Source organism: Rhinolophus sinicus, linkage group LG09 (assembly GCF_036562045.2).
Source record: "Rhinolophus sinicus isolate RSC01 linkage group LG09, ASM3656204v1, whole genome shotgun sequence".
NCBI classification, from domain to species: Eukaryota; Metazoa; Chordata; class Mammalia; order Chiroptera; family Rhinolophidae; genus Rhinolophus; species Rhinolophus sinicus.
The window spans coordinates 40,523,261-40,542,212 of record NC_133758.1 but is presented as its reverse complement, the minus strand read 5'-3'; the positions used below and the strand labels follow the sequence as shown (position 1 = coordinate 40,542,212).

General features: G+C 39.7%; 1 protein-coding gene across 9 annotated transcripts in view; it reads right to left on the bottom strand.

Annotated features, from left to right (window-relative positions):
- TMEM241 (transmembrane protein 241) overlaps nucleotides 1-18,063 on the bottom strand; it is a 111,262-nt gene extending 93,199 nt beyond the window's left edge. For 7 of the 9 annotated variants that reach the window (XR_012498781.1, XR_012498782.1, XM_074340237.1 and 4 more), the window contains exons 1-3: nucleotides 17,901-18,063; nucleotides 13,698-13,744; nucleotides 8,050-8,127 (exon numbers count right to left, since the gene is read on the bottom strand). Coding sequence is in view for 7 of the 9 variants with exons in the window: in XM_074340237.1 (XP_074196338.1) it covers nucleotides 8,050-8,127; nucleotides 13,698-13,744; nucleotides 17,901-17,972 (197 nt within the window). In the remaining 2 variants the exon portion in view is untranslated. Of the gene's footprint in view, nucleotides 1-8,049; nucleotides 8,128-13,697; nucleotides 13,745-14,179; nucleotides 15,556-17,900 lie in introns of those variants that run through there. The other 2 variants (XM_074340234.1, XM_074340236.1) reach the window with 2 other exon arrangements.
- Between the last annotated feature and the right edge of the window lie 889 nt (nucleotides 18,064-18,952).

Genomic DNA, 18,952 nt, shown 5'->3' with positions numbered 1-18,952 from the left:
ACAGCAAGAAAGCAGCCAGTCGTCTGTAAACCAAGAAGAGGCCCTCACCAGAACCCAACCATGCTGGCACCCTAATCTTGGACTTCCCACCCTCCAGAACTGTGAGAAATAAATCTGTGGTTTAAGCCACCCAGTTTGTGGTATTTTTGTTATAGCAGCCTGAACTGACTAAGGCCCCCTCCTTTATAGCTATCACACCGTATGATTCTAAGCCTGCACATTAGGAACAAATGAGACACATGCTATTCATTAATGCACTCTTTCTTTCTCCACCTTTCATTCATAAGGCAGCACCATCTGGGCCTCCTGTGCTGGTTTATTCTTTCATTATCCTATGTGCCAACATGGGAGGCAAGGTGAAATTAAATTCTGAGGTGGTCCTGGCGGAATCTTGATTCTCTATGGTGCACGAGTCTCTGGGGAGCAGCTGCACCAGTGAGTGAGCGAGTGTGAGGGTGTGTGTGTGTGTGTGTGTGTGTGTGTGTGTGTGTAGGGATTTCTCAGCAACTCCTTGGGGGATAGATTATAGACCATACAATTACAGACAGCAGTCCCTGTTGAAGGATTCTGGGCCACAGGGTATGGTTTAAAAATTCTGGTGATACATAATTTTTCTTACATGGTTTATGGTTTATATCTCACATGACTTATAAGTACAGGTATTGCATGTAGTTTGAGTTGTGGACTTGTTTTTTTGTTTGTGCACACTCTAGTGTCCCTAAGAGCCTGATGGATAAAGCATTTTACAAGAAGCTAATAATAGTCTGTTGGCATGAATTATAAAACTGTTGCTATTGAGATGAAGGTTAATTAAATTAAGTCACTTGTTTTTCAAATAGCGCATGAATTATTGAGGGAACATCTGCTCCGTGAAAACACTCAGAAGTTTATCTGGGCATAGGTCCCTGAAGGGCTCCTTGAGCTTTCTTGAATATTCTGTGTTATACTGACACCCAGTGGACCTAAAAAGAGTTTCCATACATGAAAATAAGTGACCAAGACACCAGGGCTCATATGTTGGTTATTGGCATTATCTAAAACAGTAACACCTTACAATTGTAAAGTCAACATTTGTTCACAGTTTACAAGGACTCCTCCTGCATACGAGGTCGGACAATTAAGTTCGCGAACTCATCCTAGAAAAAGTGCTACATACCTCATTGCTGAATATCACTACGGTCACCTTCGAAGTAATCCCCTTGGGAAGCTATGCACTGATGCCTGCACCTAGTCCACCCTTCAATGCAATTTTGGAACTCTTTTTCTGGAATGGCCATCAGAGCTGTCATCGTATTACCCTTGATGTCCTGAATGTCATCAAAATGTCTTCCTTTCAACATTTCCTTTATCTTCGGGTAAAGAAAGAAGTCATTGGGGAACAGATCAGGGAAGTAGGGAGGATGTTCCAATACAGTTATTTGTTTACTGGCTAAAAACTCCCTCACAGACAGTGCCGTGTGAGCTGGTTCATTGTCGTGATGCAAGAGCCATGAATTGTTGGTGAAAAGTTCTGATCGTCTAACTTTTTCACGCAGCCTTTTCAGCACTTGCAAGTAGTAAACCTGGTTAACTGTTCGTCCAGTTGGTACAAGTTCATAACGAATAATCTCCTTGATATCAAAAAAGTTTAGCAACATTGTTGCAAAAAGTTCACAAACTTAATTGTCCCTCTTCGGATATTAACTCATTACTTACAGAAGATGCCTAGATTTAATTTTTTCGTACATTACTGCTGAATATGGTCCTCAAAGAGGTTTATTCCCTTTTCTCCTTTCTTCTGACTTTTCTTAGACCTTTCTCCTTCCCGCTTTGCTCCTCCATTGACAAAGTTCAGCCCTAATACTACTTGAACACAAGAACCCTGTGAAGATACTGTTTCTCACAGAACAAAACTTAGAGCAGGACTCAGCAAACCACGCCTGTGGGCCAAATCCTGCCTGCTGCATGGTTCTGAAAACAGTGTTTTATTTGCACACAGCCACACCTGTTTGTTTACATTCCTCTACGCCTGCTTTCATGTTACAAAGGCAGAGTTGAGTAGTTATGACAGAGGCTATATGGGCCCACAAAGCCTAAAACACTCACTGTCTGGCTCACTGTGCCGACTCCTGATTTAGAATAACGCAGCTTGGGTCTCAACTTCTGGAACTTAGAGCTGGGCTGCCCAAGTCTTCACACACCAGACAATGCTCCCTAGCTAGACACAAAGGACCTTATTACCACTACGTTCTGTAAAGTTTTATTTTTCAGGCACTTTCATAACTGGTTTTTCCCATAACTCAGAATCATCACTTCCTCTCATTTCCCATTTCATTAACCGGCCTGAGATTCTCAATATGTAACCCCCAGTTCATGCTGAAGTAGAAATCCTGTCACCTTCAGGGAGGTTCTGACAACTCCTGAAGGCCAACAAGAGCCTCAAGGAAACAAGTTCCCAAGTCCAAATACTGCCCTGTTGGAAAGACCACTGCTCTCCTTCCCCCTAGTTACAACGCTGCTGCATCTTCAGGTTGCCACCTGCAGCCTCCCCAGTCAGAGCAGTTACCCCACCCCCTCCCGCCCCTCAGGACCTCACCCCTCCCCTGGAAGGATCAAGGCTAGATGTCCTGGGGCTGAGCCTTAGGACAGAAACTGCAGGGGCAGCACAGAACACAGGAGATGCCAGTACTAAGAAATACAGACCAAAAAAGAAAAAGAAATATAGGTTGCCCAGGTCCCCGAATAATAAGTGAGGCAGGATAGAAGAGAAGTAAATAATAAATACGAGAAAGAAAGAAATCACAGTACAAGCACCTTGCCACTACAAAGTCCACAAATGACTGAAAATCCAAGCTAATGTGCAAGACTTTGGTCTCAGTCAGGTCTGGGAGTCCTCCATTGCACACGGTCGGCTTAGCCTTGTGAAAAGGCCAGAAAGGGGCTATATGGACACAGAGTGACAGAGGCATGAGGTGTGGTCTATAAGAAAGCATGAGTTCAGTAGATTCCTATGCACTGGGTGATATAGGCTGACCTACAGGTATCAAATGTCAAAATCCTGTCCTGAAAAAGACAGATACTTCATGGTATCACTTCTATGTGGAATCTTAAAAAAATAATTTAAGAAATCAAACTTATAGAACTAGGGAGTAGAAAAGTGGATGCTGGGGTTGGGGGGTAGGGAAGTAGTGAGAGGTTAGTAGTAAAAGAACACAGACTTTCAGCTATAAGATGAATGAGGTCTGAGGATCTATGGTGTCGGCAATTGATAACAACTGTATTATATAACTGAAATTTGCTAAGGGAGTAGAACTCAAATGTCCTCATTTTTAAAAAAAGGTAAAGATGTGCGGTAATGGAAATGTTAATTAACTAGATGACAGGAATCTTCCACAACGAATATATATATAAAATCACCACAAAGTACATTTTAAATATCTTAAAATTTTGTCAACTATACTTCAATAAAGCTGAAAAAAAAAAACAAAAAAAACCCTTTATCAAGTCTGGCCTCATGTACTCTTCTCCCATAATCACAACACCAACAACAATCATATTTTATTTAGTATTACGTCCCTTTAGTGGCTCTCAGCATGTTTCCTGAGGAAGTTTTGGAAGTAGGTTTTATTCCCCCCCCCCCCCAGAGTAATCTCTACATATATACTTATAGCATTCCTCTGGAGAGAAAACAACAGGGAGAAATACCAAAAACACATGAATTTGAGTGCTAACTTTCTTCTGTGAGCAAAGACGACTTTTAATACAACTACAAGAGTCACTCAAAATGAAATACTAACACATTAAAGTATATATTTGGGAAATTTTAACCACCAGTAGCTTTGATGAAGGTGGGCTATCTCACTTGAAAACAAATAAATACCCAATTTATTAAAAAGAAGTACAATCTTGGCTCACTTTTCATTTCTTTAGGAACAGGCCTGAGTTAATTTAGAGATTTTATCAAATATATTTGTTATGGTTCTCCACAAAGACTCTCAATGAAAAATTAAGGGGTGGGGGCTTTGCCTGTTAGAAATCTCTGGCCACAACGTTATTGTGGCATAGAATTTTTAACTTGAAACTTCTCATCCTTGAAAGCTTGAAAGTTAAAAATGTTCTCTTATGTACAGTGGACAAAAAGTGGCAACTATGTTAAAAATTACTTTCAAAGTGTTTTTATTTAAACATGTAGGCTGGTAGTACAGGAATTGGAGGATGATGTCTTAAGTCTCCAAGGAAATCCCACCTGAGTTTGAGTCAGCACTAGTTTGAGAATCGATTAAAGAGTGCTGTGTTCTCACTGTGCTACCAGATGAAACAGGTAAGAATGTTCTTTTAGAATTACATTTTGGAAATACAGAAACCTTTCAGCGAAGGGCTTCAACATCTGCTAGAAAAATCACTTTAACATTCTGCAATGGCTTGGCAACAGCAGTAGGTGCCATATAATGACAAGCTTGTGGCTGAAAACCAGTGCTATCATTCCCAAGACAGAACCCGTCAAGGGCATCATCCAACAGTTGGTGGTAAAAACAGGTTGCCAGGAAAACATCTTGGGAGGAGAATGATTCCATGAAGTCACTTGGTGGAGTCAATACATGTCGTGGCCAGAGACTGACCGACACAGCAAATATGGCCTCTTTGCAACCTAAGAAATGTGGTGCCAGGTTATATAACTTGTTTGAGAGGGAATCTGAGATTCTGCTGTGCTCCAGGCTATAAGGACAGGATAAATGAGCTCTCTGTGGCACATGCTATTAAATACCAATTTGGGACCCACCCTCCAGCCCCACCATTATAATTCCCACTGCACGATGACCTCAGGGACTCCAAACTGTCTTCCAGCTGTTGTTTTCATTTTTAGTAGAAGCCAACCTCTGCTATCTCCACACAAGTACCCAGTCACACAGCAAAGCTGGGCGTTGATTCCCTAATGACATCATCAGAGAGCCAAGTCCAGTAGGAAACAGCAACCACTGAACAAACACAAACCCAGCCCCGGCGTACACAAAAGCACACTGGTGCTGAATCCCTGCTGTCAGCCAAGGGCCCAAGAATGACAACTGGAAATCCTGAGCTGTACCATAGTTATTATCCACAAGATCCACTAATAACGAAGACACTGGGATCTTGACCAAGAAGCATAACTGAGGTGACATCACGTGTGTGGCTGTGAAACCACCCAAGTCCAGGAGATAGAGGTGAAAAGGTCTCTAAGAATTTAGGCAAGGGGATTGAAAGGGATATTTCATGAATCTTCTGAGATGGTAGAAACTAGCACCACATGAGTTCAGGGGAAAAGTGTTTCATGGGTCTCAGACTTCTATTGTCAGAGGACCATTTCTTCCAGGGAAATAATCTTGAGGACCTTTGACTTTATTCAGTTCTACTAGTCATTCCTCTCCCCAGCCAAAAAAAAAAAAAGCAATAAATTATAAAGAATTCCATCAACAGTTAAGTGGATAAACAAAATGTGGTATATAATGTGGTATACATACAAAGAAATACATTTAGCCTAAAAAGGAATGAAATTCTGACACATGCTACAACATGGATGAACCTTGAGGACATTATACGAAGTGAAATAAGCCAGTCACAAAGGGACAAATACTGTATGTGTCACTAAAAGGAGTAACTAGCGTAGGCAAATTAATAAATATAAACAGTGGAACAGTGGTTTACCAGGGGTTGGAGGGGAGGAAGAATGGAGAGTTATTGTTTAACGAGTATAGAATTTCTGCGAGGGATGATGAAAAAGTTCTGGAAATGGGTGGTGGTAATAATTGCACAACAGTGTGACTGTCCCTAATGCTACTGAATTGTACACTTAAAAATTGTTAATAAATGGTAAATTTTATGCCACATTTTTTTACATACAAAATAAGTAAGTATGAATAAATGGCATTGGTTTTAAGGAAACATGACTAAGGTAATGTTTAAAAGACTACTGTTAGGGCGGATGGGTGGCTCAGTTGGTTAGAGTGCCAGCTCTGGGCAGCGGGGCTGCCGGTTGGATTCCCACATGGTCAGTGAGCTGCGTCCTCCACAACTAGAATGAAGTCAATGAGCTGCCGCTCAGCTCCCGGGTGGCCAGATGGCTCAGTTGGTTGGAGCATGGGCTCTCAACCACAAGGTTGCCAGGTTCGACTCTTCGACTCCCACAAGGGATGGTGGGCTGCACCCCCTGCAACTAACATCGGCAACTGGACCTGGAGCTGAGCTGTGCCCTCCACAACTAAGATTGAAAGGACAACAACTTGACTTGGAAAAGTCCCAGAAGTACACACTGTTCCCCCAATAAAGTCCGTTCCCCTTCCCCAATAAAATCTTTAAAAAAAAAGGACTACTCTTAATAAGTAAATACTTCGCATCAGAAATTATAGGATAATTATGGTCAGGTACGCTGTAAGAGTGGAAGACCCAAGTCAATCATCACCAGTGGACCCCAGTCCAAAATCTGACAGCCAATTCCCTCATCCAATCCAATCTCTTGCTTCTGTGAAGGAATAGATTCAACCATTTGGAGTCAGAATACTTCATTATTTAACTAAATATTAGAACTATAACAGACCTTGTGAATTCAGGGCCCAATTTGTTTAAATGAATACCCAGTACTCATTGAAGTATCCAGCACAACAATGGAGCATAAAGTAAAACCTATGCTTAATCTCACATATAAAATCCCCCAAATACCTTTATTTTATCAAGCTGAGGATGCTCTACCATGGAAATGCAAAATTATGACTTAATGAACTACTCTTTTGGATTAGTTAAGCATTCTGTGTGGATTATTCTTTTAGCACACAGACTATGGTGTAATCGGGTCAGGGAAATTAATTCACACCTATGTTCCCAGGGCCTCTCCTTCATAAAACCTCTTAATATGTACTAGTTTCTCCCTCTCTATTGATCTCTTTTATATCTTCAGAAGAAGTCAAAATTACTAATATTTATACTGGACACATTTTCATAGCTTCTCCAGAGTACCAAGCAAAGGGGTAACTTAGTCATTAAGCAATTAATCTGATTATTAGAGAAGCTGGGCAGACAACTTGGACAAAAAGGCGAATGACTTGGCCTGATCATTCAATTGGAATGTTTACCTTAGTCATATAAGCCTTGATTTCATTTTCTTTTCATTTTGTGCATCATTTCAGGTGAGGCGTGATGTTCTCAAAGAATCATGAGAATTTATCTAGGTGAGGCAGGAATGGATAACCAATTCAAATTATAATTTTGGCTGAAAATGTCATGGCCTTTGACATTTCTTTTAAATATATTTGAAAAGCTGTGTTACTAGAATCATAACAATGAATGTAATGTGTGATATGAATTAGACCCTGGATCAGAATTTGGTGGGGGAAGGGGGTGCAGGCAGGGGAGAGTTACAAATGATATTATTGAGAAAACTGGCAAAATATGAACATGGTCTGTAGATGAGATAATAGTATTGTATCAATGTCAATTTTCCGATTTTGATAACTGTACTCTAGTCATGTAAAAGAGTGTCCTTGCTCTTAGGAAACACAAGCTAAAGAATTCAGAAGTAAAGAAAGAGGCATCTTACTCTCAAATATGCAACTTACTCTCAAATAGTTCAGAAAAAAATTATATATCAGTATAAATAAAGAGGAAATGAGAGAAGAAGCATAGTAAAATAATAATTGGGGAATCTGAGTAGAGTATTAAAGTTTGTACTATTCCTAACTCTTCTGTATCTAGGAAGTAATTTCAAACTGAAACAAAAAAATATCCCCCCAAATTTTAAAGTTTATTTTAAAATTAATTTATAGTGATTCTACAATCTAAAACAAAGCCAAATTAATACGGTATCATAAATTGTATATCTCAATTAGTTTTAATATATTAGTGGCATTATTAACCAGAAAAACACTATTTGAGTTCTATTTGATTAGAAAATTATTGACTCTCAAGGTTAGATGGGAACTAAGAGACCAAACAATGCAAGTACACATCCGTGTTTCCCAATGTAAAACCATAAGAAATTAAGTAACGTAAAAAGGAAGCAGGGTGTGAATCATGAATCCAGCACAGAAGAGGTTGTTCTACCTTAAACTGCTGTTGATCTCTGCCCAGCCCAGTTTCCATGACACATGAAGCAAAAGTCCACCAATTAACGTCTGCCACCTGTAAAGGATAAGGGCGAATTTGAATTTATTTTTTTTAATTTTAATTTTTTCCCAATCTGAATTTAATAAAGTTCCATGGTCTCTCTATTAAAAAGCCATCCCACCCTGAAAGACCTGTCGACTGACACCAATATACATATCCAATCCTTCTTACAACATTTTTCTCCCAGTCTCTCCTAATTATCATCCGATTCTCAGGCCTGTCCTTCTCAACTTCTACCATTCCCTTGAATCCAGCTGTAGCACTAAGTGCTGACATTGGTGCTGTACTCTTCTTATTCTAAACTTTCCCTGCACGACCTCACTCACAGCCACCTCCTTGCCCATCCCCTCTGCACTGATGATCCCCAAGTCCCCCTTCTCACTCAGACCCCACAAGCTCCCAAATATAACATGCCGAAAACATTACCTTGAACTTCCTCCCTCACTCCCTAATCATTCTCCCTCTATCCCTAATCAGCAAACCGGAAACCTACATGTCATCCTAGCCCTTCCTCCATCCTCGCCTCCCTCATTTACTGGCAAAATCCTTCTGGTTTTAGTCCCATAATAGCTCTCAAATCTGAAGGCTTCCCTTCCTTGTCTAATGCCTCTGCCTAATTCAGACTCATGATCTCGTACCCGAACCATACACGGTCCTTTCTCTCCAGGGTTGTCCCACCCCATCCATTCTCTACCTCGCAGCCAAAGGGTTTGTTCTAAAATGCAAACTTAATTGTGCTGCTTGCTTGTTTTAAAAATGGTTGATTTGGCCCCGGGCTGCAGGTAGCAGTTCTCAGCTTCTTTTCTACCACAACACATTTGGAGTCAGGCGACACACTTCCTCAATATGCAGAGTTTAGGGGTAGCACAAGTTATAAAATAAACATCCCTCCTCCTCACGCTGCAGAAACCACAGCAAAATACCCAATGAATGAGAGGAACTATAGGCATAACATTATCCTGTTTCATTCTAATTGCTTCCCCCTCCCCCCCTTTCTTCCGCCGCCTCTCCCACTCCAGTTCAAACGGTTGTTTCTCAGTCTAGTTGTGTAGGACACAGCTCCCTGGCCCATGCTGGTATTATGACCCTCACACTCCCTCCCACCCGGCTGAGGCAGTCGGTTGCCAGTCATCGGTTGGCTGCTCATAGCAGCTCACGGCAGCTCTCGCCGGCTGCCGGCCACTCATGCTGGCCACCGGCTGCTCCTGGCAGCACACGGTAGCCCGTGGCAGCACTCAGCAGCTTACGCCAACCTCTGGCTGCTCATGGCAGCCCAGCTCCCAATCTTCGCTACAGAGGGCGCAGCTCACTGGCCCATGTGGGAATCGAATCTGGCACCCTAGGCATTAGGAGCACAGAGCTCCAAGCACCTGAGCCACTGGGCTGGCCCCTAATTGCTTTTTTATTTCAGGTGACTCATTGATAAATATCAAAACCTTATTTTTAGTTATGACTTGAGACAACACCTCAGAAATGATTACAACACACCCATGTATTACGACACCTCAGTTGAGAAGCCCTGGCCTACAGAATAAAGTCACTCATGTGTGACACACAAGCCTTCGGGAACTTGCACCCACCCCTCTCTGGGATCAGCTCCTGTCTGTCTGCCACGGCAGCCACATTCCAGCCACACTGAATGGCCCACAGCCTCGAGAATGTGCCAGGCCATGTCATACTTCTAAGAGCTCACATGTGCTGTCCTCTTGACCCATAATGTTCTTCCCATCTCCTTGTGTGTTGGTGAACATCTGTTTATCCTATAAGATCCAGTTTTTATGTCTCCTTTGTGAAACCTTCACTGACAGAACAGACAGATATGGGTCGTGCCCTCAAACAGCCTGCTCTAGAACAGTGGTTCTCAACCAGATGGTTTTTTCCACCAGGTGATATTTGGCAGTATCTGGAGACATTTTTGGTTGTCATAACTGGGGGTGGAGGAACGGACGGTTGCTACTGGCAGCAGGTGAGTAGAAGCCAGGGATGCTGCTGAACTTCCTACAATGTGCAGGACAGCCCCCACAACAAAACTACGTTTGGGAAAGCTCCTTCTCTTTCCCAGAAGAGAAGAGTATCTTCGAGAGAAGCAAGGCCATGGGCCAGAAAGCAAGTTAGGAGTTGTTTGAGAGATGACAGTGGCCCGGGAAGGGCAATTCGATGAAGAAGGTGGACAGATTCTAACCATGTTTAGGAGGTCCTCGTGGTTAATTGTTAATTGCATGTTGGGGATGAAGGAGTCAAAGGCATCAAGAATAATTCCCAAGTTTCTGAGTGGGTCAATGGGATAGAGGATACTGTTCACTGCAGGTAAATTTAAGGGACAGGTAGAAGAGAAAAGTATGCTCCACGAGGGCAGGGAGCTTTGTTTTCTTCACATGTATCTTAAGTGTCTAGAACAGTGCCTGGCACATAGTATGCACTCAATAAATATTTGTAGAATGAGTTACTCTGCCCTATTGTGTACTTCCAATGTGCAAGGAATTCCTCTAGGCATTAGGGATACTTCAATGACAATGTGAAGTTTTTAAACATCTTGCATTTGCAGACCTTACATTTTGGGGGGGGGGGGGTTCATTCAGTCTGACCCATCCCCAGACAAGATGGAGAAAAGGCAATTCAGATGTAAAGATCCTCCTTTCCCACATAAATTCCTTAAGTCCCTCTACCTAGGAGTCTAGTAAATGACTCCTATTCACTACAAGGGAAAACAATATCACAGCTTAATTGACTGACGTGTACATAATCATAGACAATATTTTTAAAGTTTTTCTGTGAAATATCAGGGAGAAACTTGACAAAATATTCTAAAGTTCACCTGATATAAAGAACAAAAATCCAAAAGTATAAAAATTAAGTGTCGAGAAGTCTTCTTCCCTTCCCTGTCCACTATCTGCACTGTTTCCATTTTTTCCTATGTATAATCACTCTTACTAGGTTCTTCTTTATATTTTTTAAATAAGAAAAACATACACACATTTCTACATGATGGTAGTGTACTATACTGTTATGGACTTGTTTTTCCCCCCATTAAATGCATCTTGAAGAAGCTTTCCATGTCAATACATGAGAGTCTCCTTATTATGTTTTAACATTTGAATAGTATTTCATTAGGAATATGATATAATTTATTTAACTGGCTCTGGATAGATGAAAATTAGGTTGTTTAAAAATGCTTGCTGTCACAGAGCTGCAATGTTTCTTTGTACATATTTCATTTACATAAACGCAAGTAAACCTCTCAGGTAAATTCCCAAAAGTGGAATTGCTAGATTAAAGGATTAAGCTGCAGTATTGTTATATATTACCAAAGTGCCACTCATAGATATGGTACCAATTTGCCAGCCCATGATAAGTGTATGAGAGAACCTGTTTTCTACATCCTCACCAATGCTGCCTATTACCAGATTTTGATATTTTATTTGGCAAATTTTACAGCTAAAGTATGATATCTCAATATAGTTTTCAATTATATTTTCCTTATAAGTGAAGAATATCTTTATATGTTCAGGAGCCAATTGTAGGTTGGGAATTTTGTTTTTGATATTAAGATCTAGTTTTAGTGCAAGGGGATTGTATAATCACTATTTTTTAAAAATCACTCCTGTTTTATTCACAGTGACTATTCCATGGGCATATAAGGACATAATCTCTATTTTCAAGATAGAGTGTTTGATATTTATCTATCAATTGTATTATTTAGTGTGTGTGTGTGTGTGTGTGTGTATTTATGCTGGTTTTGTTTACCCAATTAAACTGTCATGGAAAAATAGTAGTAAATTTGTCTACTATTACTAGTACGTATCGATTTATCCCTGGTATTCTTGCACTTTTTGTTTGGGAAATGATGATCCCTGTTGTTTGGTTGGTATAGATATTCATCACTATTTTATTTTCATTTTAACTACATGCTCCAGCATTGTAATGTCTTTTCATTTTGAACTGCATGTTTTAGCATTATAACACGTCTTTCTTCACTTGTTTAATGCTTTCTGTCCTGAATTCAACCTTGTTTGACATTAAGATCACGATCCTTGCTTTTTTGTTTGCATTTGTGTAATATTAAAAAGAAAATAAGAATGAGAGAGGATGAGCTCTACCACATATTGAAATGCTATAATAATTAAAAACAATTTAGCACCTTTCCATAAAAGGTGACAAATAAGTGCTCAAAAATAAACCCTATGCTAGACTTATCTGGGTGATTACTTCCTAAGTTACATAAATGTCTTTTTGCTATGTCGTACACCTGAAACTAATAAATATTGTATGTCAACTGTAATTGAAAAAGAAGAAAAAAGAAATTTATTACCAAGATAATTAAAAAGTAGACCCTGAAAAATAACTTTACATATTATATTAACAACCCAAAGGCAAAGGAAGGATTATACAATAAAACATAATAAATGGGGCTAGTATAGATGAAACTATGAGGGCGGGGACAATTTCTTCACATGGTACCATACACTAAAATAAATGGACAATGATCAAGAATTGAATAAAGTTTTAATGAAACGTAGGTGAATATCTACATTTGATATCTGTGATGGAGAAGAATAAACATAAAAACAATGGTAGCAATCACAAAAGAAACTATCAATATAGTTTTCAACATAAAAATAAACCATTTAAAAAATGAAAAGATTGGGGGGGTGACGTGAAAAAGAGAAATGTGAGTGTCAGAGCACTCCATATTGCTCCTACAATAAACAGACTATTGACCTTTTTTTCCTTCCATTTGCTTTTTACTAATAGCATCCCTCAGTCACAGGACCACACGCTGGGTTCATCTGCAGTTATCTGTTGCTTCATTCTAGTTTTCAAACAAAAATTCTCTATGTCACTTTTTAATATATTTAAATAATCAAAATTATATAAACAAAATGAAAAGGCAAAACACAAACAAGTTGTAAAAAATACAAAATTTCCAAAAAGCATAATGGGCAAGTGGTTGGCACCCTTAAAATATGAAGAATTCATTAAATTAATAAGAAAAATACTAAAACCCCAGTAAAACTAAAAGTATAACAGGCACAACTAGACAATTCACTGAAAAAAGAGATATGAGTGGATAATAAACATAAGAAAACTATTCAACTTCACGAATAATTTAAGAAATGATAAAATAAAATAATGTGATACCATTTGGGGCTCATGAAATTAGCAGAGAATAAAAAATAATCATGATTCAAGTATAACATTGTAGAAACTTTCATATACAGGCTGGGTGACAACATAAATCGGTAACACATTTTTGAAAAAGATTTTGTTAATATTCAAAAAGAATACTAAATAAGTTCATAGTCTTTAAACATAAATTTCTCATGTAGGAATCTGTTCCAAAGATATAGTTGGAAATTTGGCAGAGTTGAATACACAAAAAAATCTGATAATGTTGTTTGTATACCCTCAGAAGGGACACAATTTAAATGCCCATTAATATTACAGAAGGGCTACATAAATTATAATATGTCTATTTGTTGAAAAATCTATTCAGTCATCAAAAATACTCATATTTTAAAGAACATTTAATGATGCTGGTTGGACATTTCCTACAAATGTGTATAAAGAGCATAAACGATACTCACCCTTGGAACAATGTAGGGTAGGTAAATTTCAAGACAGACAGGACATACTGAAAAACAAATACCATATTAATGGATATTTTCAAATTATAGATAATTGATACACCATATAATCAAAGAAATCCCTACTGCAGAAACATACACTAGTTTCAAAAAGGCCTTTATTCTCATCCTCTCCCCACAAAAATCACACAATAGGCAAGTCAAAAATCACACACCAAGCAAGTCATACCTTCCAAGTCATACTAAAGAGAGTGGGCCTGCTTTCCCCGAAAATTACCAGAAGCCACCTCAGTTGGGGAATGGAACCAGAATCATGAGCAAAGTGTGGCAGCAGCTGGGTCTGATATTGTGATAGCTGACCACTCGGCGTTTTCCCAGCAGTATCAAGTTGTAACTGCAGCAACTCCAGAGAAAACTGGACAAACACCGCTGAATGCAGTCTGTTTTCTTGGGGTATTCACTTTATCGACTGTCTAGTTTACCTGAAAATCCAACCCTCTTCTTAGATTCTCTTCGAGTAGGAACTGCATCCCAGTCTTTCTTCTGTTTTCCTTCCATTTGGGGGGGTTTGTTTGGTGTTTGTAGTCTAAGGATTTTTTTTCTAATGAATTCTGCTTAGGTGTCACAATTTTTGCTGTGCTTTAGCATTTTAAGCATTTTCTAAACAAAACAAAACAAAACAAAAAAAAACCCCCAACTCTGCTAAAGTCAACTTGTATTTGTATTACACCTTTTAATCAAATTTACAGCACTTTATGAATGGGGGAATTGTGTTGTGTCCTTCTGGGTATCTTTTTGCTATGTTTCTATTATTTAACACTTTGAGAATTTTTTTAAAAGCCTAAAACCATGAAATGACTTTAAGCAAGGGTTCTACTGATTCTTCACACGATCTAAAAAATGGAGTAGACTGGTGTAGGGCAAGTTTACATATGTGTTTTTTCTCCATGGACTAGCCTACACATAATTGCTCTTACATGAGCTCCCAACTACCACAATTCTGTCTAACTAAGAAATGGACCTTCATTCTTCTCTGAAGTCTATTGACTCACGTAATTCAACATGGTCCTCCCCACTTCTTCCTGATATTTTCATTCTAAAACAGAACTAGAGAAAGGATTGAGTGAACATCTGGACCATGTCCTACATCACCCTGAACAACCTGCATGGAGATAACGAATATTTACTTCGTTTATTGCGTGCTGAGCTTTGTGCTAGATATTGGGGGAGATAGAAAATACTGAAGCTCTCACTTTACCTGGCTAGAGAAGTGAAAAAACAGTGAAAAAAAGAAATCTCTGACAAAGGAAATCTAAGTCCTAAACATTTCTCCTCTCAGCAATTCCTCATATCACTGAAAAGTGTTGACCAGAGCAAAACGCTGTATGTTAGACAAGCAGTAAGAGCATCTCAAGGGGAAAAAAAGGAGAACAGATGTGGACTTTGCCTCCAGCTTATTAGCTGTGAGGGGAAGAAGGACAGGTAGCTGCCTGGGCCCTACCTCCAGTTACTGCTGGAACCTCTCACTGGATGGACGCCACTCTGACTGGGCCAGCCAGGCCAGGAAAGCCAGAACACTTGCTGTTCAAACCCAACAAAAATCAACCATTCTTTTAAACAGTAATGAGATGAAGGGATAAAATTAAGATGTACAAAGTTTTTCTAAATGAATTTTCTTTCTACCAATACAAAGGGAAACAGTTTGAAGAAATAACAACAGAGAGAAATATGAAAATAAAGAAATTAACATAGAATCTTCTAAAAACTACTGTTTCCCCGAAAATAAGACCCGGCTGAAAGGCGCATTAGAGCTGCTTGTCCGGCTAGGTCTTATTTTCAGGGAAACACGGTAGAAGAGAACATCCTCTTTTGTAGACACATACAAAGAAACCTTCACTAATTCAAAAGAAAATTCATTTGGCAGAGATTAGACGCAGGAGAGTACACCCATGGAATGCCCACTATATAGCTCCTTTCCCATTTGGCCTCTATTTGGTCCAAATCCACTCACCTTGGCTGCTGGAAGTGTGACTGTCCTGGTTGAGAAGATGAAACAATGGCATAATCTAAGAGTTACTAACTCCCTACCAGAGCCCCACCATGAGCAACCATCTCTCCCACCCTTACCTGGGCCTCATACCTGTTCTCCATCACTCTTGACTTCACCTCCTCCTTCCTCTTTATGTAGGCTCCGTGCCTCCCCCCTCTCTGCCTTCTGCTGTTATCCTCCTACTTTCCATCCAGCTCCCGATATTTCCCAATAAACCTAAACCAAAGCACTCCAAGCCATCGAGGAAAATGCAGAAGGATGTCTTTGGCTTATTGTTTAAATTCTGGGGGCACTTGGGAATCTATGATTTCTATTACTCAGATTAGATATTCCTGGGGACGTGAGGATTTGGTTTATTTTTATCTAGCAACTTGAGATCCGATGCACATAAAAGGTACTCAGTCTTTATTACATTAATTATAAAATGCTGTGGTGCCCCAATAAATACAACAATAATGCCACAGGTGCAAATGTGCATCCAGCAGGGGTATAAATTTTGGTGAACTAAACACTATATGTCTGCTAGATGTTTTTGCTTAGATACACATTTTTTTTTTCTTAACCAATGCCAGGACTTGTGGGCTATCATGAAAGACCTGTTACTCTGCCTCTTCTGATGATTACATGGAAATAAAAGGAAGTTCATTCTGTTTTAACGTGTGACATTATCAATATATCCATCAAGTTAGCTAGACAAATTAAAATAGTTAAATGAAAAGACCAGGATTTCACAAATTCACATATTCCTGAGTAGATGCTACAAAAAAAAATCTTCTTTTAGTTTGGCTCCCTTCCCTATGAGGAAAAGACAAATTTGTTAAAAGCTAATAATTACTGTGTTGTACCATAAGCAAAAAATTGTCTTTCCTTCCTCCTTTCCCTTCTTCTAGAGTAGCTATCACTTACTTTATGGAGCATGTACCCTGATGTTGGGCACTCCACCAACCACCTTACACACATTTTAACTAATCCTCATAACAACTCTTTGAAGGGAACTTTTAAATCCCATTTTACATTTAAAATATTTAGCTTTAGAGACATTAAAGTCCCAAAGGCTAAATAAGTGGAGGCAGGATGCAAACCCATCACTGCCTCGGATCAAGGCCTTAAAGGTTCATTACTAGGTAGTAATGAACTATATATAGTATAGTTCTATAGTATAGTATAGAACTATATATATTCATTACTATATATAGCAATGAATCCTTAAAGGTTCATTACTGTAACTAAAAATCAACTGGACAGGGGCTTCACTGGCATCCTTTGAATATACTGAAGACAGGCACTCATATTAAGAAAGAGGGTTTAAGGAAATGCTGTTTGTTAGTGATTCTTTTCCAGAGAGCAAGAGGAAGCAGTAGAGACCCTACTGTGGGGGAAGGTGGTCCTAGGCCTGGTATCAACACTTTGGCTTGGCATCCAGCAGAGTCCAGGATGGGGGTAATGCCCCACCCTAGCCCACAGGGTCCAACATTTCCTTCCCTGCCAGTACCAAACCCAAGGCCAACTTCCCCTTACTAACAAAACAACATTGTACCACTGCTTTTCTGCCACATCATAAAAAAGGTTTCATGACATTAGACAAATTAAGTTTACATTTTATTTTAAAAAGTAATTTGACACACACAAAAACCTCTTGAGTATACTGGAAGTGCCAGGAATTGAGACATAAAAAATAGGTTTGGGAATCAGTGGTGCAAGGCGGAAATGGAGATGGATTGATCTCTTCTATTTAAAAGATTCTGGAATGTTGTGAGGTTCTGGGGCAGAGAGGCATATTTAGAACAGAAAGCAGGATGTATCTGAGTTCTTCCCTTACTCTTCCTTCCCAGAGGAAATGGGAGCCAATTGCTTTCTTTCCCTTAAAAGTAGTCCACACAGTCCAAACTTAAGTTCCTGCAAACTGGTCAAAAAATTCGGTTTCCCAGGAGATGTACAGGATGCTTTACAGGACGGGAAACCGGATCGTACAGGACAGGACAGTGCAACGAATGCTATTCCTAAAACAGCATCCCACACACAGTCGGTTTCTTCTCCATCACCGTCAGGAAAAAAATCAGATAGAAAGCTGGAGGCTGCATTTGTTCCATGTACAATTACTGTACTCAAATCTCCCACGTGCAATCCCGTCTCCCCGCTCCTTCCCCCCTCACCTTGTTCGTGAGGTAAAAAGCCAGATAGCAGGTACAAAAGGTGAGGCCAACCAGGCACCTCCTCATGCACATCTGTCAACTTGCGGCCCTTCCCGGGGATCCCGCAGAAGTCCCTCGGCTGCCGCCGGATTTGGGCCGCCACCTCCGCTGCCAGAATGGCCACGTGGCTCCGAGATCCACCAATCAGCACCAACCCCCTTCTCCCCCTTCCCCGCCTGGCTCTTAAAGGGTCCGCGCCAGGGTCGGGCTCACAGCCTGGAGGTGGGCGGGGCGGCACCCAGATGGCAGAAGGACTACGGGAGAGTAACCAGGTCAGCCAGAGCTGAGACCACCTTTAGAGAAAAAGCGGACAGTAGTAAAAAAGTAGAAAGTAAAAGAGGGAAAAAAGTTGACAAAACAGTTCAGGACACTCCATTATCGTTTAAAGAAAAATGATCATAGTTATTGCTAAACGGTGGGACCAATATGTTTGTTCTTTACTGAATTTTCCACGTTGAGTTTGTATTACTTTTGTAAATGACACAAAAAGCTAACAACAATAAATGTCATTTTAAAAGAAGGAAATCTGAGGGGGAAAGAACTAGAATGAGTATAGTTTTCTTTTTTTTTCTTTAAGAGAAGTCATTCCATTGTGTTGAAAAGTCTGTAAAATAAGAAATCCTTCCAAAAGTGGAGTTTCAAGCACAGCCCCAGTTCCTGGTCTCTCAGGTGGAAAATTGACCTAGTTAGGCTTCTGGCAAATAGTAATAAACATACACAAAAACATACTGATGGACTTTGTCAGGAACTATTCACTCCTTTTTATTTGTATTCCCTACATAAAATTGTTTATCAGACTATATTATCCAAGCAAACACTGGATGCATTGTCTACATAAAAGACAAACTAAAAAGTTATTTCCCCTTGACATTATTTTAGAAAACCTGTTTCAGAACTAAACAGACCTTACAAAGAAAATTTTTGCCTGATAGAATTTACTTGAAATCAATGGGGTTGGTATTTACCTGAGATTTCCCTAAGCTCTTAGTAGATGAACAAATTCAATTCAGGCC